The 22,860-nt window shown below is 49.2% G+C and overlaps 1 protein-coding gene across 3 annotated transcripts in view; it reads left to right on the top strand.

Annotated features, from left to right (window-relative positions):
• Abtb3 (ankyrin repeat and BTB domain containing 3) overlaps positions 1–22,860 on the top strand; it is a 232,945-nt gene that overhangs the window by 202,636 nt on the left and 7,449 nt on the right. Inside the window, exons 6-15 of one of the 3 annotated variants that reach the window (XM_057758172.1) lie at positions 68–157; positions 2,104–2,205; positions 4,099–4,192; positions 4,311–4,446; positions 5,136–5,356; positions 6,699–6,877; positions 13,047–13,152; positions 17,847–17,949; positions 18,725–18,806; positions 22,295–22,363. In XM_057758172.1, the coding sequence (XP_057614155.1) occupies positions 68–157; positions 2,104–2,205; positions 4,099–4,192; positions 4,311–4,446; positions 5,136–5,356; positions 6,699–6,877; positions 13,047–13,152; positions 17,847–17,949; positions 18,725–18,806; positions 22,295–22,363 (1,182 nt within the window). The remainder of the gene's footprint in view (positions 1–67; positions 158–2,103; positions 2,206–4,098; positions 4,193–4,310; positions 4,447–5,135; positions 5,357–6,698; positions 6,878–13,046; positions 13,153–17,846; positions 17,950–18,724; positions 18,807–22,294; positions 22,364–22,860) is intronic. The other 2 variants (XM_057758173.1, XM_057758175.1) reach the window with 2 other exon arrangements.

Here is a 22,860-nt window from a genome sequence, read left to right as displayed (position 1 = left end):
TCCCACGTTTGCCGACCGACCATGGCCACCTTGTAAATGTCTCCGTCTCTGGTTTTAACCACCGCAGGGCATGACCCCCTTGATGTATGCCTGCGTCCGCGGGGACGAGGCGATGGTGCAGATGCTGCTGGATGCCGGAGCTGACCTGAACGTGGAGGTGAGGGTGTAGAGGGCTGCAGGCAGGCCCTGCCAGCCCAGACTTTCCCTTCCCAGTCACCCTCACACACTCCTCAACCCTTCCAGTGACTGTAGCCGTGGTGAAATCACCTGGCAGACCGTGTCACAGACTGAGGTCACAAGCAAAGCCCCAAGTAGCAACCCCTGTTTGTGCTTTGTTTGAAACGATAGCGGTAGCTACAGGGAGCTCTGGCTTATGTTGGCTGAGCACCTCCTAGCTCCCGACTCATCCTTTCTGGGATGGGACACAAACTCCTGCTTCCCAATCTTTTCCTGATGCCTGGCACAAGCTGTCCTGGCTTGCTGGGCTGAGGTTCCCCTTCCTGATATCCTCTGTCTTCCCCTCATCCCCAGCCCCACAGACTCACTTTGTTGGCTGAATTATCTCAAAGCTACTGGGATGCAGTGCAGTAGACTGGAAATTGAAGCTCCCCTCCCTGAAGGCTTTGGCATCTGACAGGCTTAGGTTCAAGTTCTGAAACTACCACTTGCTTTGATGCTGAAGAAGTGGTGTGGCTTATGAGATGAACTATGCACACATTGTCGGGAGGAACTGATGCCCGTGGAGGGGCCCAGCTGTGATCTGCACCTAGCAGGGGCACCTAGCCACGCTTGGAACCCCGTTAATAGTAGTTGCTCCAAACCACCCCGAGATTCAAAATAAGTGGATCCTCGCTCTTTTTGTTCTTTGCTGCCTGAAGGCCTACTCAGCCAGCACTTGGCAGCTGCAGATGTCAAGGAGATTGGCACGCTGCAGCCGTCAACCAGCAACTCTGGGAAACCTTTTTGCTTCAAAATTAGATGCCCTTCAGAGCTGCCCTGTACTTAAAAAAAAAAATATTGGTGAGTTTTATGTTCATCTGAGGAAAGCAGACAGTAAACATAGCTCTGAATCCAAACCCCTTTTGGATCTTAATGAGTTTTAAGTGATAGAGAGGTCAAGTAATAACGGGACCCATAGTGCTGTGGGTCTCTAAGCATCTCAGGCCCTGTCAAGGTCCTCAGTTAGAGGTGTTCTTTGATCCTTCTCTCCAGACTCTGCCGTGGGTTTTGCTCAGTGCCGATGTCTACTGTAAGGACACTCAGGCCAAAGTTACATGCCCTAGGAATGCTGAGCAGATCACCGTGAGCTGGTGGAGTTAATATCACAAGCCTCCAGCCATCGGCTTCCCTACTGCGTCCCAGCTTGGCGTAGCCACGGCCCTTTCTGCATCCTGAAAGCCAGTCTCTCATTCTTTCTTCTTGGCATATTCCGGGCAAGTTTTGTGCTTGTGTTTACAGTTATACAGTTAGTGTTTACAACTAAGCAGCCCAGGTGACCTGTGAGCAGAGTGGCAAGGACATCCTCTCTCAAATGAGAGACAATCTTCTCTACTGTGGAAGCGTGAGACAGAGCTCTCCCTCACCCAGCCCCTTTGAGGATTTTAAATGTAGGTAGACATGTCTCAGGCTGCCTCACTTCCTGTAGCTCTCAGAACCACTGCCCTCCTTAAGTAGAAAGAAGGAAAGGGACCGGCAGAGAAGCTGGTTTCCAAGCGTCACCCTATGAGTGAAGGGACGCTAATGCTTTTTAGGGGGAAAGTGAAGGCACAGACAGCATAGGCTCAAAAACCTTTCCCCCCAAACACAGCCCCCATTGATAACACCCCCAAACACAGCCCTCCAGTGGCCTGCTTCCAGGAGGCTGCATCAGTATCTCTCCTAAGAAACTCAAGCAGGACCAGCGCCCAATTCTGGTGAGAGGTTGCTTGGGGCCTCCAACAGGGGAAGTCACTACCTGACGTCACCGCCGTTTGCCCAGGCACCTGCCAGGATGTCTTTTTGATACTTCCCTAATCTGTGTGCCTGGCCACAGATAGGCTAGAATCTGCAAGCCTAAATATTGTGAAGGTCACCTTTTTAAAAATAACTTCAATTTGTTTATAGGTTGTCAGTACTCCTCATAAATATCCATCCGTCCACCCCGAGACCCGCCATTGGACGGCTCTGACTTTTGCTGTGTTGCATGGACATATTCCTGTAGTTCAGGTATTAAGTATTTCCCTATCCACATCTGACTGTTAACTGTGACATTACTCCATGACGCAAATCTAAATCTCCCCCCAGCATGCGTATCTCCCCGAGTGATTCATATTGGTTAATTGCAATCCAATGAAGCATATCCTTATTTTATAATGAAATTATTATACTTAAGCATCCATTTGGCCAAGCATTAACCAATATGAAAGCATTGTATATCCACACGCAGCCTCACGTCCAGAGCGACCGACCTGTGGAGTTCTTCCTGGTTGCTCTGAGGTGGGACTTCAGCTGGTATTTTGGGGACTTGCTCCTTTTACATTCTTAACATGGCCACGAGACTTGGCCAGGGTCAGTACCTGGAGGGACTCTTCCCTTAGGTGCGGCCCTAGCTTTCTGTAGATGCCAGTGGTTTCCAATCAGTGGGGAAGAAGCATCCAGATCAACAAGGACATGTTTGAAAAGTGCACTGGTGTGAGGATTGACTCTTGAGAATCGGTTCCTGGGGGGGGGGTCTACGGTACATTCCCCACATCTTCTGAAACAGCTCCAAATGCGGTAACATGCCTGCATCTGCCATTATCACTTTTATCACCATGGTTGACTTGATTGTCGGTGACTAGCCTCCGTCTTAACTTGGTCTTTACTTCATCAGAAGAGGGAGCTTGGCATCTAAGTCCAGGACCTCCCCAGGCCCACAGTGAGCGCAGATACAACGAGAACACGCCTCTTTGATGTGGCCCACATTTCAGAATTCTGTGCAGCAGAGATCAGAGTGGCAGGGACAGCTCAGCAGCGCTGGTATTTCACAAGAGCCTTTGATGTTTCCTGACTATGGGAATCCTCATGATAGACCCATGGTGGCATTTCAGGAGGTTGGGTGTGATGTAGTACCATTGGTGCTGACATCTGCTTATAGGACATCAAACTCAGCCCTTTGGGGACAGAGGGGAACCTAAAAAAGAAGGGAGTTGATAACATCTCGAAAACACAGACAGAACCCTTTGATGGACAATGGCATCCTCAGTCATTCATTCAGGAAAGGGGACAACTGAAAATCAGGCAGAGCCTACTGATAGTGAGGCTTATCCCTGAGGCAGGTGTAGTCGTGGGGACACGCCCTCAGGTAGCAGTAGGTAGGTAGTAAAGATGGTGGGTTCTCCCCATGTTATGTGCTACAGGCCAAGAGCACACTGTCACCGTCACCGTCACCGAGAGTGGTGATCGGGTATGGACAGTGCCCCCAGTCTCTTTTAATAAACTCGCGTATCGCAGCAAATGCACTGAATGAAGGCAGGAGAGGCAAAGCTTCTGCAGCTTTTGCTACACGCCCACCCCCCACCCCCCCCGGATCTTGCTGACTGGAGAACTAAACACCTCACCTGTCCTCAGAGTCATCCAGGGTCTTCTGGAAGGGATTCTCCCCCTGGCTGGTCGAACACGATCTGGGGGTCAGTCATAACTCTTGAGCACCTGTTGCTGAAAGGGACCACGTCAGTTGCCCTCTAAGGCTTGTGACACAGACCCGACAATAGAGATTTCCAGCATTTGGATGCTTCTTCTCTCTCAGTGCTTCCAGAAACCTTACTATACCTAAGGATGCCCCGGAGAGCCTGTTAAAATACAGACTAGCTCAGTATGTCCAGGCTGGGGCCAGAGAGGCAGCCCTTCTAACAAAGTGTCTAACATGTTCTTCTGCATGGACCACACTGTGGGTAGCCTGGGGTTCTAGAAGGTGAGAGAGGCTTCTTTTCTGAGGTGAAGTTGCCTCCAGCCCAGTGCACAAGGTCACTGACCTGGGAGAGGGGGACACTAGAATCTGACCGGTTTCTACCAGGACACTGACGCCTCCCCCCACCCCAATCACGCCCTCCGTGTGTCTCAGTGACCACTTCATTGCAGCTCCTCCTGGATGCTGGGGCCAAGGTGGAAGGCTCAGTGGAGCACTGTGAGGAGAACTACTCAGAAACTCCCCTACAGCTCGCAGCTGCTGTTGGTAAGTTACCAGTTCTACCCCAGCCCTGGCGCCCCCACTGTGGCCTTTGATGTACCTGTGACTGGCTTTTGTTTTCTTTTTTGTTTCTTTTACAAAACCCCCTTCTCTGGGCTTGCAGGGAATTTTGAGCTGGTTAGTTTGCTGTTGGAGCGTGGTGCGGACCCCCTGATAGGAACCATGTACAGGAATGGAATTTCTACAACCCCCCAGGGTGACATGAACTCTTTCAGCCAGGCCGCAGCCCATGGACACAGGTAGGCTAGGATGGGCCAAGGCCACCAGGTCCCAAGTGGTGCTTGTTAAAAATGCAGATTCCCAGGCCTCCCCCCAGACCCATCCTCTCTCTGGTTGTGGGGCCCAGTGGAAGTGAGCTGGCCCAGGCTCTGGCCCTGACAAGAGTGCCCTCACCCACAGTTTTCTGCCAAGAGCCAGTTCCCTGCACTGTGCATGCCTACAGACTGCCATGTTCTGTCCACTCTCAGCCAGCTTGAATCACAGAGATATGTCACTCCTGGCCAGAATGGGTCAGAGTACATCATGTCAGCTGCCATGATGTGAGAAGAACTCACAGAGGAATGACAGAGTTCTTCGTCTTTGCTCAAATCCTTTCTAGGTTTCTTCCAGAAGCCCCGTCAGGTTTTATTACACACTACCCCTCCCCCACCAAAGAGAGCAAATTCTCCAGACTCATGCCCAAAAGGGCAGAGTTCCAGAACTTTCTGGATATTACTCAGTCTCAAGATGTCCTCCGGGAAACATGGCCAGTCATACCCCACCATCTCCTTCATCCCCAAAGCCCGCCATCCGTAAAGCCACCACCTGGGAATTATCCTCTCGTTCCTGGTTCTGAGTGAGCAGCTTCCTAGCCCCCTACTGTGCCCCTGCTCCCAGCACGGCTCCTTCCATCTCTCAGTGTCTTCCTCTCTGGGTTTATGATTGACAGGAATGTGTTCCGCAAGCTGCTCGCTCAGCCAGAAAAGGAGAAGAACGATATCCTGTCCCTGGAGGAGATTCTGGCTGAGGGGACTGACCTGCCAGAAACAGCCCCGCCCCCCTTGTGCGCCAGCCGCAACAGCAAGGCCAAACTGAGGGCCCTGAGGGAGGCCATGTATCACAGCGCTGAGCATGGCTACGTGGATGTGACAATTGATATCAGGAGTATAGGTCAGTCTGGGCACCATTCACCACGAGACACAGCATGCACACACACACACACACACACACTCACACACACGTCAAGGGGTCCCAGGGAGCTTTTCCTTCACTTGTCAGAACATTTCCAGGCCAAGACACCCACACTGTCCCCACAGACAGCAACACTCTGCCTGCCCTGAGCCCCTCCCCCCTTAGATCATCCTGTCCTGATTCCCAAACCCTGGACCTTGAGCCAGTCACCTAAATCACCTGGGGAGCTTGTCTGAATACAGATTGCCAGGCCCTGCACCCAGAGGCTCTGCTGTTGAGGGTCTGGATGGATAAAGGCTGGAATCTGTATATTTAACAATCACTCCAGGTGGCTCCCAGGGCTTGAGGACTTTGCTGTGTAGGACACCCAACTCCATGAACACAGTGACCCTGGGGGCAAGGACAAATGCCTCCTCAGTAGGACTTTTCCTCTGAGTCAACAGGAGCTGTTCAGGAGAGCAGTGGCTCTTTCTTTCTTCAGTGAGATAGCCCAGAGCTGGCTCATTGGTGTTTCTGGTGATCCAGGCTAGCCTAGTACCCATCTAGTGACTTTTACCTGGCAAGGGAAGAGAACCGTAAGACATAAAAACGGGTTCTATTTGGTAATAGAAGCCGCTGGATCACTACTCTAGAAAGGGTCTCTGTCAGGTGGACTGTTCAATACGTGGGAAATTTATGCTGTTGCCCTGAGAGTCTGTTTTGCATGATTAAGCTCGGGGGCTTGGAACCATCCATCTGTTCGTTCTGAAGCAGGCGGGGCATGCTCTCCCTCCCTCCTGGCCCTCTCACTGCACAATACAGCAGTCATCCGCTGAGGAGACCTTGTTAAAGAAGAAGACGCGATGAGGGGCTACAGGTGGAAATGTCTCTCACGGGCCCCGGCAGTGGTCTCCTCCCACTGATTTCAATGGTTGATCTCACGGTTCTCAGCCCTCATCTGAGCATGGTTATGTCATCTAATCCTGAAGCAACTCTCTCTTTTCCTGAGGTTTCCCCTCCCCAGTAGAAGAAAGGCAGTGAACTCAGAGGCAGGGAGACGTAAGAATGCGTAACTGAAAGATTCTGCGCAATGACTGGTATTGTAGAATGCACCCTCCAATAGTATGAGGCGCATGCGCACGCCTATGCGTAAGAGTTTCAGCTTCTGCGTGTCTCGCCTGTATTCACTGAGACCAGACCCTCGGTTTCACAGCTTGATAATATTCTAGACAAAGGCCGAATTCCAAATGAAAATATTCCTGTTCCTTGGTTGTTTTCTACCCTCTCCTCTCCTGCCCTCCCCCTCCTGCCTGGCCCGATGCCTCCCCCGCCCCGCCTTCAGGTGTCCCATGGACTCTGCACACGTGGCTGGAGTCACTGCGGGTCGCCTTCCAGCAGCACCGCCGGCCTCTCATTCAGTGTTTGCTCAAGGAGTTCAAGACCATTCAAGAGGAGGAGTACACAGAGGAGCTTGTCACCCAAGGCCTGCCCCTGATGTTTGAAATCTTAAAAGCAAGCAAGGTACAAAGGGGGGGGCGGGGGCGCAGTGAGGCCATTGTGGTTGCAGTGGAGAGTGGGGTGGAGACTCACAGATCTGAACAGTTCCAGAGCCGATGGTCCCTAAACATCATAGCTGGCCACAGCTACTTGCATAGTTACTTGGGAGGCAGCTTTTTGGCTGAGTATTTGCGGTATCCCAAGGCACTTAGGCACAAGAGCAGGTTCGTGATTTTTGACTTGTGGAACTTACACTCAAACCAGGGGGTAATACCAACCCATGTGTTCTAAAAGCATATAAAACTAGTTTCCCTGGACCAGGCTTAAAAAAATGTAGGATTCAAAAGAGAGAAAGCGGGCACCCCCAAGGTGCAGGTGCTGACCAGGCCCGAAGGAATTGTGGGAATCGAGTAGGAAGAGGGGAAGGGTATCATCCCTGGACATGTAAAATGACAGCTTATCCAACATACAGCCCAAAGGTTTGCATACATTTCATGCTACATAGATACATACATATATACATACATATTTCAGGACAACTATGGATGAAGCCCAACATCTGTGTAGATGACATCATATCACAGTATCAAAATGATAAACACCTCTGATGGGACAGCCTGTCAGAGGAGCTTCATCTGATTCCTTGGGGTTCACCCCTACCAAGGTCTCCATTCCCAGCAAAGGAAGGCCGCATCTCTACGTCTCTTTCTAGATATCTGTCTTGCTCTTGGGGAATTATGAGAATCACTCCACGAAAGCTCTGTAGAGTCATCTATTTGGGAATATCATAAAGACACTCAGGTCCCTGCCAGAAGTGTGCAGCCCCCTCCTGTGTGTGGGTGGGAAGTACTGACTTTGGGCAACCTTGATGAACTGGCTCCCTGACACCCACTGGGGTCAACAGCCAAAGGCCAGGGGTCACTGTAGAGAATCCCCCAGCACTGTGACCATGAGAAGCACCAGGGAGCACCAACCTCCCTGAAAGGTTCTAGAGAGTTCCTACCCTAAGCCGCTGCATCACGCAAGTGCTTGGGCTCATATAACACAGTGGTTGAGCGTATGTACTCTGGAGCCAAATTACAAGGGTTCAAATCCTAACTCTCCCACTCATTAGCCATGGAGCCCTGGTCAAGCTTCTTAAACCTCTTCCTGCCTCAATTTCCCTGTCTGTAAATGAATCAGCAATCATACAGGCCTCTAAGTGGTTGTGAGTGCAAAGTGATAGGAAATCCCAGTGCCCTTCCACTCCTCCCTGACACCACAGAGAAGCTTTCTTAGTGGCTTTGAAGAGCGTCATAGAAGGTGCAGGGCCTTCTGTGCTTCCCCAAGGATCTTCTGTAAACACCAGCTCGGGACAGTGGCAGGCACAGCCAGCTGTGAATATTGGTGTCACCATGCTATCTCCTCTCCTAGGGTGACAATGCCTTGTAAACACTTCTGTCTTCAGTGCCCTGAAATTGTCAAAGGGAATTAAGGTGTTTCCCAGACTCATTTGTCTGTAGAATCCTTTCATAATGAACTTCATTATGCCTCAAGACATAAATGAAGTTTTTTTCAAAGCTTATACATGATATATATATATATATATATATATATATATATATATATATATATAATTACAAGCCAGTCACTCACTTAAGCATATTGAAGGTTTCACTCTCACAGTCTTCACAAGCAATTCTGGAGGAACCCTAAATTCATTTCCATTTAACAAACATTTTACGTATAACAAAAAAGTGGTAATGGAGGCAGGGAGGTGGGTACTAACCCGCCCAGGCTCACCCACTGCTGAGCAGCTAAGGGACCACACTGGAGTGATCATCTGCCCCAGGGCAGGCTTTGTGGAACTCCTGGGTCCATCCACAAGGAATCTGTGAAGCCTCAGGAGAAACTGGCCTATGAGCCACCTGTCCTAGTCTAGGCTGATGGGCTGCTCGCTGTGAGAGTGAGGGGCACACAGAACTACCTTTCCCTGGTGACGGAATCAGCCTGCCAGCCACACAGTCTGTCTGCTTTCAGAGCTTCTTGGAGCCTCGAGGCCAGAGCTCATCTCAGCAGCTTTTCTGGGCAGTGCGAGCCTCAAGCCTTGTAGCTCCTGCTGGCTGTGATTGGTGTCTGTGCCGTGCAGCCCGAGTATAGTGGGCCTCAGTGAGTTCAAGAAGAACGGACCCTGCTGGGAACATTTCAAAAGCAAGCTCCTCCCCTTCCCCATCCAAGTTAAAATAAGTGGATAAAAGGCTTTCAACTGAAATTACCCATAACCACCTGGGTGAAAGGGACTGCTGGATGCATTCCCAGTGTCTATAATCGAGTGTTTTCTGACCTGTCTGGTTTTAACTCCCCCTCTACCCTTGCCATATGAAGAATTCTGCCTTTGGGGTTTTATTGTTTAAGCAAACATCACTTAGAAGTAAGACATAAATGTAGAAAATTCCCCAGATTGTGACTGCAGAGCCTAGTGAATTTCTATCAGCTGAAATCAAACAGTCATCACTAGACCACAAAATACAGCACGCCTAGCACCCCAAGTTCCCCTGGCTCCCAGGCCACCAAAAAGCCATCCCTTCCAGACTGCCGACACCACAGGTTTCATCTCGCCTGGTGGCTCAGGGGAGAGAGGCCTTCCACAAGCACCCCAGTGTCTGACAGGAGGAGGGTTTGGGGGAGAGGCCTTTGAGTGGAAGGAAATGAAAGTCACCAACAACCATAACAGGCACATTGGGGAGGCAGAAGGAAGGGCCTTTGTCACATGCAGACCCGTTCCCTGGCTGCTGGACTGAACATCCAGGAGAGGCTGTCCAGAGACAAAGCAGGCAGTTCCATTCTCTGGAAGGAGGCAGGTGCAAGAAGGATGGTACAGCCAGGTGGAACGGGGGAGAGAGGGTTAATTTGCTTTCATAGGAGGTTTCGTGGAAACCCTTACCTGTATGAAAAAACATCACACAGACTGGCCCACAGGGAAACAGGCAGGTTAACATGGCTACAGCGTGCAGTCAGACATTCCCCAAGCATGCACTGGTCCAGCATCCGTGGATTCTCTCCACTGGAATTTCTCTTTGTATCATTTTCTTGCATTCTAGTTGAATTGTTTGTTCTGTTTGAGTTGTTGAATTCTAAGTTCCTTATTGATGACAAGTACTAATCCTTTGTTAGCCGTATGGTCTGCATATATTTTCTCCCCTCTGTAGTCTGTCCTTCATCCTGTTATCTTAGTGCTAGCATTTATTGACTGTCCTCACTATCATCAGATTGGGAACCAGGCTGTAACATGTATTACAGAGGGACAAAGTCTATTAACCATAGCAGCTTGTTATGAGGAATAGGAAAATGTATGCTTCTTCCATCTCCCCATCAACAGAATGAAAAATACAATTATTTAAATTTTAAAAAAGCCTATGATCCTTTATCATAAGACTTACTGCCATAAGACTTACAATGATTTAAAAACAATCATTCTGACTGCTATATACCCATATCAGGAATCACAGACTCCCCAATGAAGCAGGTATGTGTGTCTAAAGCCCCTCACTGAATAATAACTAGCAGTACCACCAAAAGTTTAAAAATTACATATCAATCGAAGCAGGAAAATCAGCTAACTTGCTGGCCCAGGAAGCCTCTGAGCAATGCTTCAGTCTAAGCTTCTGCCTGTCAATGGACTGCCAATGAAAAACAGCCTCTAAGCATATTTTGGATCAAATCTTAAAAGCATCCAGAAGTCACCAGAGACATTCTCAGATCCTCATAGCAGAGCTCTCAAACCATCTCTGTGAAAAACCTTGAAAATGGAACTTAGTGTGAACACCGTTAGCTAAAACTGCTTAATTTATCAACTTCAGAGAAAACACCAGAGCAGGACAAGTGTGTGTGAGCAATCTCCCCTTTCGTGACATCCATTCATCAAAGCCTGGTTAGGTCTGTCTTTCCCCCATTTCCTTTCTTCTGGTGTGTCCCCATTCAGCCCTCACACTGCTCCCAGATTCTCTCTTCCGTGAGTGATGGCTCTGGGCACTTAAGGAAGGACATGCCTTAAGGATAATGATCACCCACATTCTGTGTGCCAGGGACTATTCTAGACCCTCCATACTCATCTACTCCTCCCAAGGACCCCCAGAGGAAGGGGGTTGTGTTATCACCATCTCCATTTGAAATGATAGACTTGAGATCCCTTTGGAGGGGGATCCAGAAAAGCCAGGATCCTAATCCAGGCAGCCTGGCTGCTGCAAACCTCACATTCTCAATAGTGAAGTCAGCCTGCCCCTCCCTCAGCTTCCCCTTGGGTTTGCCTGCAGTGCCTTTCCCTGTGAAATGTCATTTTGTCTTCTTGAATGACAGAAACCAGACATTGGTATGCAACCATAGAGCCTTCTGCCAATGGGAAGGTCACCCCACATCTACTGATGTCATGGCCAGGGGAGGCTGCCTTGAAAGGAGCCATGACTGTCACCTACCCAGTAATTTCCGCCACTCATTCACTCGCTGCTACCAGGCTTTGCCCAGCTCCAGAAAACAAGGGCTATTTTTTCAAAGCCGGGGATCCAGTTGGAAGCATTTGCCTGTTATAACAGCACCTGGGAAGGTGAAGCAGGAAGATCCTGAGTTCGAGACGAGCTTGAGCTACATATCTAGGTGCTGTCTCAAAAATGAGAGGCGATGAAAGAGAGGAAAGGATTTATGTTCCACACCGGCTCTCGGGGAATTCTAATGCTGCTCGTGGGGAGAAACACTTGGCTCGCCCATGAATGCAGGGGTGGGGTGTCAGCCACTGGTGTGGTTGCCAAGGCGGAGGAGTGCCTCTCACCCTGTGCTCATCCATGTCATCCATGCCATCCTTGAGAATAGCCACCATCCCTTCTTCCTTCCGCTCTAATGACCCCTCTCTTAATCATGTCCCAGCTGACACTGCCTTCTGCCATCTATCCACTTTGATAGAAGGGTTTAAATTTTCTTTCACACATGGAGGAGCTATGTCCTGCCTCGGGGATTAACTTTGAGACTATCTTGGATCACTGGCATCGTTAGGGTCCCAAGTCATCATTTAAAAAACAATACTCAGTAGTGGGAAATATAAAGAAAAAATAATGATCTCACTCTACTCTTCTAAGAAGTCTTCAGTCTTTTATTTTCAGAGAAATGGTACAAAGCATGTTTTAACCTTCCTTTTTTGATACTTTGTTGTGTCAGTCTGCCTGGTGTTGCTAAAACAGAACACCTGAGATATTCAGCTTAAAAGAGGGAGGGTTCGGTTTGCTGACAGTTTTGGAGGTTGGTGGTCAGCTGGTCCATTGCTTCTGGGGTAGCGACAGAAGCATGTGGGAGGAGCAGCTGGGAAGCAAAGAGAGAAAGGGCTGAGCAGACCAGCATCCCATAATCCCCTGTCAGAGACACACCCAAGGACCTCAAATTTCCTGCAGTCTCACAAAGGTTTATTTAACCATCTCCCCATGAACAAGGGACCACACCCCTAACGCATGAGCCCTCGGAGACAGTCAAACCACAGCTGTTGTAAAGATTTGCCCAGCCCCTGGTTTAGCCACTTGCCCAATAAAAAGCAGGATGCTGTGGGTCACACTCCACCCCACCCCCAGCCGGTTCACCTGCTGATGGAGGGCAGTAGCTGGGAAAGACTGATGGAAAAGAACCAAACACTGGGATGAAGGTCACTCGCTCAGCACAGTCTCCTTCCTCCCTGCGCCTTGGGCAGCTGGAGTTTGGTGGCACAGAACTGCCTTCCGCCGTCCTTATTTTTATTTTTATTGAGAAGTGATTCAACTGATGACTCCCAGTTCCGAAACGCCTGAGCCTTAGAATCCGACTTATTACAGAGCTGAAGCAGAAGCTTCCGTCCTGTCCTTGAGGGGCACAGTCACGGTGCCAAAAGGGCTTTCTGCTGCTTGCTCAGGACGGCTGACTGCTTCCAGAGTTTGAGAATACGGATAAAGGTGAATTGGAAGTGAAAGCTTTCTCTTCAGAAGCTACAAAACCCTGCTTTCTCCTGGCTAGGAAGTGATCAAGGTGTGATGGGAAAATGTTTTATATAAATTTCATAAGCACTCAGCATTGGACTCATAGAGCAGGTCGGTGCCAACTGATGTCTGGGTTCCTCTTGCCTGGGGGACAGGTGTCTGTAGCGACAGCCTGGCTTGTACCACCCTGGCATTCCCACAGCACAGCTCCTCTTCTTCCTTTGCAGAATGAAGTCATCAGTCAGCAGCTGTGCGTCATCTTCACACACTGCTATGGTCCCTACCCCATTCCCAAGCTCACGGAGATCAAGAGGAAGCAGACTTCACGCCTGGGTGAGTCACGGTGGCCCAGGTGTATTCAGGCTATAGACATGGAACATAGGGATGGGAAAGAAGTACACACATGTAATAAATCTAGGGTGGGGACTTCACAGGACAAACAAGAGGCAGACAGAGGAGGAATGAAGCCCGAGGACTGAGATCTCCCTTAGTAAGAGGTAAATCTCTTTGGAGAATACAACAGAGGACATGCATGAGGAGACTGTGGTGCCTCACCTGTGGGACCTTTTCCCTCATTCACTGCCGCTGGGCACTGCTGAGGAGTCCTGATGTCCCATGCACAGAAGATTGTGGTAGATGGCCCACTGTCCATGCCAGCTGTGATGGTTTTGATAGTCAACTTGATACAGTCTAATTAGAATCATCAAGGAAGAGAATCTCAATGAGGAACTGTCTAGATTTGGTTGGTCTGTGGAGATTGTCTTCATTGGATTATTGATGTGGGTGGGCACCATTGCCTGGACTGATATGAAAAGAAACAAGAGAACTGAGAATATTCATACAGATTCAGTATCTCTGCTCCTGGCTGTGGATGTGAGCAGCTGCTTCCTGCTGTGCTGACTGCCTACAATGATGGACAGGAACTGTGAACTAAACTAAACCCTTTCTCCCCTAAATTCCCTTTGTCGTGGTGTTTTATCAAAGCGGCAGGATTAAACAGCTACTCTCCCGTATATGAAGTCCCTCATCTCCATGGCAGAGGAGTAAGCAGGAGACACCAAGGAGCCAGCACTATCCCTAATGAAAGTCCTGCTTTAGGAGATGGTGAAAAGAAGGGAACACACACATGACCATAGAAACAAGGGCAGGTTAGAGCTAGAGAGATGCCTCGAAGGTTAGGAATGAACCCTGCTCTTCGGAGGACTCAGGTTCATTTCTTAGCACCTTTGTCAAGAGGCTTACAACCTTATAAGTGTAGATCCACAGAGTTTCAACACTTCTAGCCTCTGTGAGTACCCCCACACAAACACACACATACATAGCTTATTAAAAATAAAATATTTTTTTAATTCAAAAAGCAAGGCATACCTGAGCAGTGGGGTTAGGTGCTCTGAAATCCAGTGAGGATAACTGAACACTTAATATGATCCTTGAATACTTGCACATGACTCCAGCCATATACCTAACTTCCACCTCTCAGTAGTGCTTCCCAGGCGCAGGTGTGACCCATCCTGTGCTTTGACTGCAGTCTGGAAACAGAGTGGAGCTGGGACTTGAAGACCAGCCCTGCCAATGCCAGAATTCCTCACTGTGTAGGGCCAGCTCCTAAGATTCCCCCAGGCAGACACTGGCTTCAGCCAGAAGCTCTAGGGCTACTACAGGCAGAGCAGAATTGAAAAGACAGAGAAACACCTGGTGGTCTTGAGACTGGAAACCTGAGCCTGGTCTTGCAGAATCCCACATCCCCTGTTGCCCAGAGAATAATAAAAAATTAACAATGAAGGATTCCTTTTCCTCTAAGAGGTGGGATCTTCCCTACTTCCCATATCCTTTCCCCGTGAATATGAAATGCTGGAGAAATGAAAGCATCTGAAAATTCTGTCCAGCAGCCAAACTATTCCTCTGCCTTTATCAGTTGAAAGATTGAGTGCATGGACCTGAATCAAGGTATATTCATCACTGTTATGAGTAACGTGGACATTTAAATATGATGCAGCTTTCTGCTAAGACGGGAAAGTTGGGAGCAGCATCAAAGGGTCTATGTTACTTTACGACCATGCCCGTGACTAATCTGAGTTGTACCTAAGTCACAAGTGTTTCTGCCCTGCAGGAAACATTGGTTGTCAGGGCAACAGACTGAAAAGGTCAACCAAATGAGAAGGTGGTAGTTGTGGAGAGTGACCTTCCCTGACTATCAATCAGCAGATACACCACCTGAGTGCCTTGTGGGGCTCCTTGTTAGCACAAACATTTTTGAGGGCTGGGTCCAGGACACAGCCTAAGTTCTGCTTCTCATAACCAGAGAAGGAGGAGAATTCTTGAATTTGGTGCAATTTTTCTCACTAGCAGTGAAAGATACTTGGTCTTCAGGTCAGACTCCCAAGCTTAGCACCAAGAGAAGGCAGGGGTGGGTGGGACCGGAGAAGTGACTTCATGGCTAAGAGCACTTACTGCTTTTGCAGAGGACTCAGATGTTCTCACCACCCACATGGTGACTCACAGCTGTCTGCAATTCCAGTTCCAGTATGCCTGTTGTCTTTCCTGACCTCCTTGGGCTCCTGCACACACATAGTACACACTCAGACACGCATGCATAAGATAAAGTATTTTTTTAAGAAGACAGAGTCTTGATGAGAGAGAGGTGAAGGAACTCAGTCACAGTGGTCTGGTAAAAGGACTCGGGCTAGAGAAATGGCTCAGCAGTTAAGAGTACTACTGCCCTTCCTGAGAACTTGAGTTCTGTTTCAGGACCCATATCAAGTAGCTCACAACTACCTGTAATGGTAGACCAGGAAATTCAGAGCCGGCAGGCACCTGCTCTCATGTTCACATACATATACATGCCACTAAAAGTAATAAAATAAATAAAGTAATAAAAATAAATCTTCTTTTAAAAGCAAAGAAGTGTGGCCTCTCTGGAGCCCTGGGGAGCTATTGGAAGGTTTGTAGAATGGGAGAGATGGATTGTAATCAGAGCCCACACTGCTTGTCACCACAAAAACCAGTCATCGGAGACAGGAACTGTGCTGTATTCAGGGAACCCAGGCTCTAAGGCGGCAGTGGGATAACACCCTAAAAACAAACCTCCTCTTTTCTCTCCAGTCACCAAGATTTATAGGGAGGGTGTAAACAAAGAGTTAATCATTCCAGAGCTCAGTCTTACCCTTCTGTCATGTGGTCAGTCACAGTTCTAAGCCCTTCTCCCAAAACAATCTCTTCGACTGGTCCTTGTTCTGTGGCCCCTCTTAGCACCTCCTGGGCTGGAGATTTAATTCAGAAGCAGCAAGAAATCAACAGCTGCTCTGCCAAGCTGTTCATAGTCTGTGTGTGCAGATTCCTTTGTGAACTGTGGAGTGCAAGGACTCTGTGGTATGAAACACAAACGTATCCTACAGTCTCCCTGCCCCCATCAGCATGAAATCTGATGTTAGGAAGAGGCCTCCTGTGGTGAGTGAAGGCAACGAGACCCACAAAAGCTCCAGAACTGTCTAGAACGATGATGTAACCTGAACAAGGGTAGTAATAGAATGAAGAGGAATGAAGGGGAAGAATGGTCAGGAGTTTGGGGGTGACCGTAGGGAAAAAAACTCTTCTGCCTTTGGTCCTAGTTTGGAGCACCTCTCATAGGGATGAGGCACACCCTGCACAGAGCATGAGGCCAGGAGAATTGTGTAGATGGTGAAGATGCTGTGGCTCCTCAAACTCAAACACGAGTGCTGCTCCCCAAGAAAGCACTGTGGAAGGCCAGCCCTGAGTGCTGCAGTTTTAGACAACTGGCCTGCAGGTGGCCTACCGCAAGACCCTGGCAGCTAGAAACAACTTGTTTGTGATGGGTAGGACAGGAGGCAGGGAGTCGAGACTATTCTGAGCAAGGCAGAAGTACTGGACCGACTCCAAGGGCCATCAAGAAGGACCTTGGGTCTGCATGGCTACATTAAAGGTAACCCTGGGGATCTTATATTTGGTGAGTCACGCCATAGAATCAGAAAGCCTTGGTTCAAACCCTGGCCTGCGTGGCCACTGTCATGTCTGCGTGTCTCAGATTTCCCCCTGCACAAAGCCTGACGTGCCATGTGTTAGACTAGGTAAGCGAATGTTAGCTACACTGTCTTGTTAGAAGAGATGAGTTGGGGGCTGCCTCCTTTATCACTGATTTTGAGAGAAAACAGCCTGGAGTCCAGTGGCAAGGGCATGGCTGCCCTTCTACACCACTTCCACTGGGCAAGGGGACCCCGGACCTAAGGCAGAGGCACGGGGATGGGTGAACTCCCTTTATAGACAAGCTTTCACACCCAGAAGTCCCTAAGCTCTGCCTAGAGGTATATCTGCTATGGAGTATATGGCTGCTTCTTCTCCTCCTTCTCCCTCTTTGTGAATGTAAGAGCTTGGGTATGCAGGAGGTCATAGCACAGTTGCAACGGTCAGGGTCAGGTATGACTTCCCGTTTGTCCAAGGCAGGGTCTCTTGTTTGCTGCTGTGTACACCAGTCTAGCTTGCTTCAAAGGATTCTCAGACTCCACCATCCATCTCACCATAGGAACCCTAGGATTCTAGATACTAGTGCTACCATATCCAACTTTTTTTTGTAGCTTTGGAGCCTGTCCTGGAACTCGCTCTGTAGACCCAGGCTGGCCTTCAAAACCACAGAGATCCTCCTGCCTCTACCTCCTGAGTGCTGGGATTAAAGGAGTAAGCCACCCACTCCTGGTCACATCCAGCTTGTAAGTGGATTCCAGGGACCAGAACTCAGGTCATCCCACATGCTCAGCAAGTGCCATTACTTCCACTAAGCCACTGAGCCAGTCCAAGAGCTGCTTCCAGCCACAGGTCAACTTGAACATCTCCTGTGCTGAGCTGGGTGGCAGGGATGCATTCATCCTCTATGGGTGCTGTCTCTGGTGTGACTCTTGGATCACCTATGAGGAATGAAGAGGTCAATATGGTTCTCAGTCCTCTCCTGTGCATTTGCCAGAGGGCCCCAATTTCACCCTTCCTTCACTAACACACTGCCCTCCTTTCTGTTCTAGATCCTCATTTTCTTAACAATAAAGAAATGTCTGACGTGACCTTCCTGGTAGAGGGAAGACCCTTCTATGCTCACAAAGTGCTGTTGTTCACTGCTTCTCCCAGGTACGGACCCTCGGCTTTGCTGCGACTGGAATTTCTCTGTGACTGTTCCTATTGCTGCTCTTTTTCTTTTTGGAGACAAAAATCTCATGTAATTCTGGATATCCTGGAATTCACTGTGTATCAAGGTTGACCTTGAATTTCTGACCCTCCTGCCTTCACGTCCCTAGTACTGGAATTACAGGCATGCACCATCATGCCCAATTTATTTGGTGCTGGGGATTGCACCCAAGGCCTCAGGGATGCCAGGCACCTCTGTATGACTGAGCTACAACCCTAGCTGCTATCCCTGCTTTTTGAAGTTCAGTTCCACTGATAAGGTCCCTACCCGCCAGAGGCTTTGCATCCAAACTCCAAGACAGATGATCAGTCAGCAAGGATGGGTTAAATGCCCTTGTGACTTTATGTCCCACAAAGACAGAAGAAGCTCCTGTCTCCCTGGAGCAAAGCTCAGACAACAGAAATGAGGGCAGGTGATGATCCCTGGGCACCAGACAAGAGGGAAGCCAGGGCAAGCACTCAGAACAGACTAAGGCCTGCAGAGGAGACCCTGGGTTGGTGCTGGGAAGTGATGGGCTTTTTAAAAGCACCTATTCCTTCCCAGTGGCCAGTGTGGGAGAAGATGTGAGTTTCAAGCATGGTCTTTAGCTTTGAATAGACACTAACAGCTGTAATCCAGTTGTGTTTTAGAATCCAGAGATTTGTATGATGAAAAGAGTCATTTGGGCAAGCCATAGGACTGTGGATGAGTTTTTTGGTCTTTCTGTGTGTTGTTCAGGTTCAAGGCCCTCCTCTCCAGCAAGCCAACAAACGACAGCACCTGCATAGAGATCGGCTACGTGAAGTACCCCATCTTCCAGGTGAGCTCTGGGGTAGGCTTGGGGCCTCAGATGTCCCTAGCACCTTGGGACACCCCTGACTAAGCTGTTAGCACCTGCTCTTGAGGCTCACTTAGTTCACCCCTCCCACTCTATCCCAAGCCCCGCAGCAATCACTGGAGCCCTGTGTCTGTTAGCTCCAGGCTTGGACTGGGGGAGGGGACCTAAAGGTAAGAGACACCCTCTCCCAAAGATTTATACATCTAGAAGGGGTATCCCCAAGTCACCCATCAATTACAGGATATGCGGGGTGTTTGCCAAAGAGGATGTCCTTTTTGGAGCCATGTACTGTAATAGTTTAGACCCAGGACATTGAGGGCACGGCTAGGAACAGAGAACCAAGGCCAAGCCAAAGCTATAGGGCTCAGAATGAGGCTTTGGGCTCAAGAAGAAGGCTAGAGAGACCCAGACAAAGGAAAGAGCTCACAAAAAGGACTTAAATGATGTGTCTATCCCAGCCATGTTAGAACCAACAGCATCTGTACCTAGCCCATCTGGTGGCACAGCTCCAGGACTCAATACTGAGATGTTCTTTCTAAGTAGAAACCATACCAAAACAGAAAGCCTGTTTCCCCAACTTCCACCACACAGATATCACCTGGGGGAGCTTTGAAAATGTCCCCTAGATGTCCTGCCTGTACATCAGACCCATAAAAGCAGAATCTCAGGGCAGGTCCCAACCTTGGGCGCACGGAGGCCTCCCCTTCCTCTCCTGACATCGTGGAACCAGGCTCTCTCTCTACAGCATCTTCGGAACATTAGCAGACTGTGAAAACAGAAAACACACTCAATGTGAGCCCCTAGGGCCCACCTCTCCACCTGGCTTTCAGTCATGGGCAGTCTCACTTCTGCCAAGAGCCTCTGATGCTCCCGGGCTCAGGGTTCAAACCAGAGAGCTAATACTGCCCTTGTGTCCATGATCCTTTCAACTGCCCTGCCACAAGCTCTTGGAAGGTTGTAGCCCAAGTTCCCACGGCTGCCCGTAGGAAAGCCAAGGTTAAAACCAAACCCAATCCTGTTGTTTTATCATATCCTTGGAAAAATGAATCTGCTCTGAAGTCACCTGACCCCATGAATCCTGTGCCCTGTTAGAGTGAGATCATGAGCTGAAGGCAGGAAACAGAGCACCTGTATGCACATGCGTGCACACACACACACAAGCATGCACACGCACACACACCAAGAAGTACCCCATGACTATTAAGCCTGGTTCTCACTAGGGAGGCTCCAGTAATAAGAGCCTGACTCAGAGCAGGCATTCAGTAAATGTTTGCCCAGCAGACTTGTCAGAGTCCTGCATGGGAAAGGCTGGCCTCAAAGGGATTCCCAGGCCTGTGATTGCTTCCAATGGGGACGGTTTGCTGACCACATTAGCTTTAAGATCCTGTAATGGGAAGGGAAGATTGATTGGGCCCTGGGGATTTGCCTGTGTCCCTGCCCAGTCCCCATAAAAGAAGAGCCTCATTTGTGGCTTGAAATAGGCCAAGGAAGGCTGAGTCCGACCCACAAGGAGCCTCCCAAAATCCTACGCACTCTATGTGCTTCTGGCATGCAAATTTGGGCAGAAGGATTTTTAGTAATTGATACTGCACTGTGTTTCCTCCCTCGAGACTGTTTAACATCATATGTGTGCAGGAGCCAGACCCACTGAGGCCACACCTGGAGCTAGGCCTCCTTCAGACTGCAAAAGTCCCTGCCTCGTGTAGGTTGGCACCCGCCAAGAAAAACAGTTCAGTATGCAGGGCCTTTGGCCTAATAAGGGCTTGTTGCACCCACTTAGAAAAAATGCTTGCACTGACAGAGTCTGGAAGGGGCCTGGAATGGCCTGATTTAAGTTCCATTAGCCCAGGGTCTCCTTTCACCAATGCAGCAATTTCAGCCCATGGCTCAACCCTTAATAAATGAGACAATGTCTGTGACAGACAGATAAGTGCTTTGTAAACAGGGGGGGTGCACATTACAGAGGTGCTTCTTATTACTATTGGTTTGGCCTACATAACAAACTTGCTAGAGGAATCAATTGGTTTTAATAAAGCCCATAGCCCCATGTTGACTGACAGTATTTCACACACATATAAGCCCTGCTCTCTAAGGTAGGAGGTGGAGGGGATCAACGTAGAGCTATTTCCCAAGGCCTAGATAATGTCACCACCTCTATAGTGGGCAGGACACAGAGACCCGAGACTCAGACACAGGAGTCATGTGATGTCTAATATGGTCACATGAGGCAGCCTTGGTGACATGTGCCTGCAGTCCCAGCTCTTGGAAGACTGATTGCTCTTGCCAGGAGGATTGCCGTGAGTTCGTCAGCCTGAGATTCCAAGTAATAATGATAACATAAAGTGTCCCTGTGCTGTCTCTGTGCTAGGTACTATGCTAGGCACAGGGATACTGTAATTAATGAGACATCTGTACTCTCAGATGACCCAAGTTCCTTAGCACAGTGAGCATAACTTGACCCAAAGGAGGGCAGGCCTCCACTGTTACAGAGAGAGCTCATTCAGGCTGAGGGAGCTGGAAGATGTGGCCAGGTTCTAATAGAGGCAAAGGGAGATAAAAGACAGATACCATGCTAGATACAGTGACGGGCCCCTTGTTATCCCAGCACTTGGGGAAGTGGAGGCAAGAGAATGAGAGTTAGAGGCCAACCTGGTCTACATAGTGAGTTTGTTTGTGACATAGTGAAAACTGTCTCAAAATAAGCAAACAAAAAAACAGTTTCTGTTAGGAATCTACTTTAATGAAGTGTGCAAACATTCCACGTAATTCCATGGTGTATCAGGATTTGCCGTGGGTGGCATAGACCCACTGTTAGTTTCTTTAAGAGTGTTGCACATTTCCCAAAAGTGGTGTTTTGTTTATTTTGTGTTTGTGTGTGTGTGTGTGTGTGCGCGCGCACGTGCGCGTGCGCACGCGTGCATTTGCAAAGGAACGGTTGCCATGTGAGACAGTTACACTAGTTCAGATACATCCATGGTCTTCAGTCATTCCGGGACACGCATTTGCAAAACTCTGTAGTTTAAGGCACAATTCAGACCTTGGAAGTCACATAACAGGGGAGAGCCTTACGTGGCTCCTTCACAACTCTCAGTGAATATCAAAGCCCTCGGCCCCTCTCGGCTTCCTCTGGAGTTTTGTCAACTTGTTATAAGGAGCTGGTTGCCCAGAGTGTCTCTCTGAGACCTCAGGAGGTTTTGTGTCAGGCTCTCTAAATGGTTTCCTGTACAGCTTGACTGGATGAGAGGTAGGTGGGCACCCATGGTTGTCATCCATCATGAGGAAACAAGCTCAGGTTTGATTTGGTCCTGTGCAAAGACATGGAGGCAGAGCCTGGAAATTATAGGGTCGTGATTTCGGGGTGTCATCAGGAAAACCTATCCGAACGTCCCCCATCAGGTAGAGGGATGTTCTAGAGTGGTGTGATATTGTGTACAGCTGGGGCATCACTCACTGTGTCCTCTTCCTTCCAGCTGGTCATGCAGTATCTCTACTACGGTGGCCCAGAGTCACTTCTCATTAAAAACAATGAGATCATGGAGGTAAGGAGAACATTGCATTCCTAGCTGCCTCAGCATCCCTTCTGTCTGGCTTCATAATTGAGGGCCCTCCTAGCTCCGTGATCCTCCCTAACTCTGTGGCCCTCCCAAGCAAAGCCTTCCCTGGGATACTGTCTGCACCAGGGGCCCTGGGTAGAAACCAGTCTTTTCCGGCTTGTGAGGAGCAAGCAAGTTCACGGAGGAATCTGGGTACCATCTTCACAGGGACAGTTGGACCTCTATAGCACCATCAGGGAGTATCCTAGGTGACATGCTCCCCCTCGTGGTTGCTAAGGGAATTATATCCATGAGAGGCACGGCTCTCCTCCCTACAGTGCCTTCTGGGACCCAGAAGCTGAGAGCTGGGAGCCATCTCTTGCCATGCCTGATGCTCTTCACCTCCACCACCACCCTCTCCCACTGCACCTGACTTCCCATTCTATTCCCCCACCCAAAGCCAGAGCTCCAATCCATTTTCCTAATTAAAGATGGGGGCTGAC

The sequence above is a fragment of the Chionomys nivalis genome, chromosome 25 (genome assembly GCF_950005125.1).
Source record: "Chionomys nivalis chromosome 25, mChiNiv1.1, whole genome shotgun sequence".
Classification (NCBI taxonomy): Eukaryota; Metazoa; Chordata; class Mammalia; order Rodentia; family Cricetidae; genus Chionomys; species Chionomys nivalis.
This window is presented reverse-complemented; position numbering and strand designations above follow the sequence as displayed.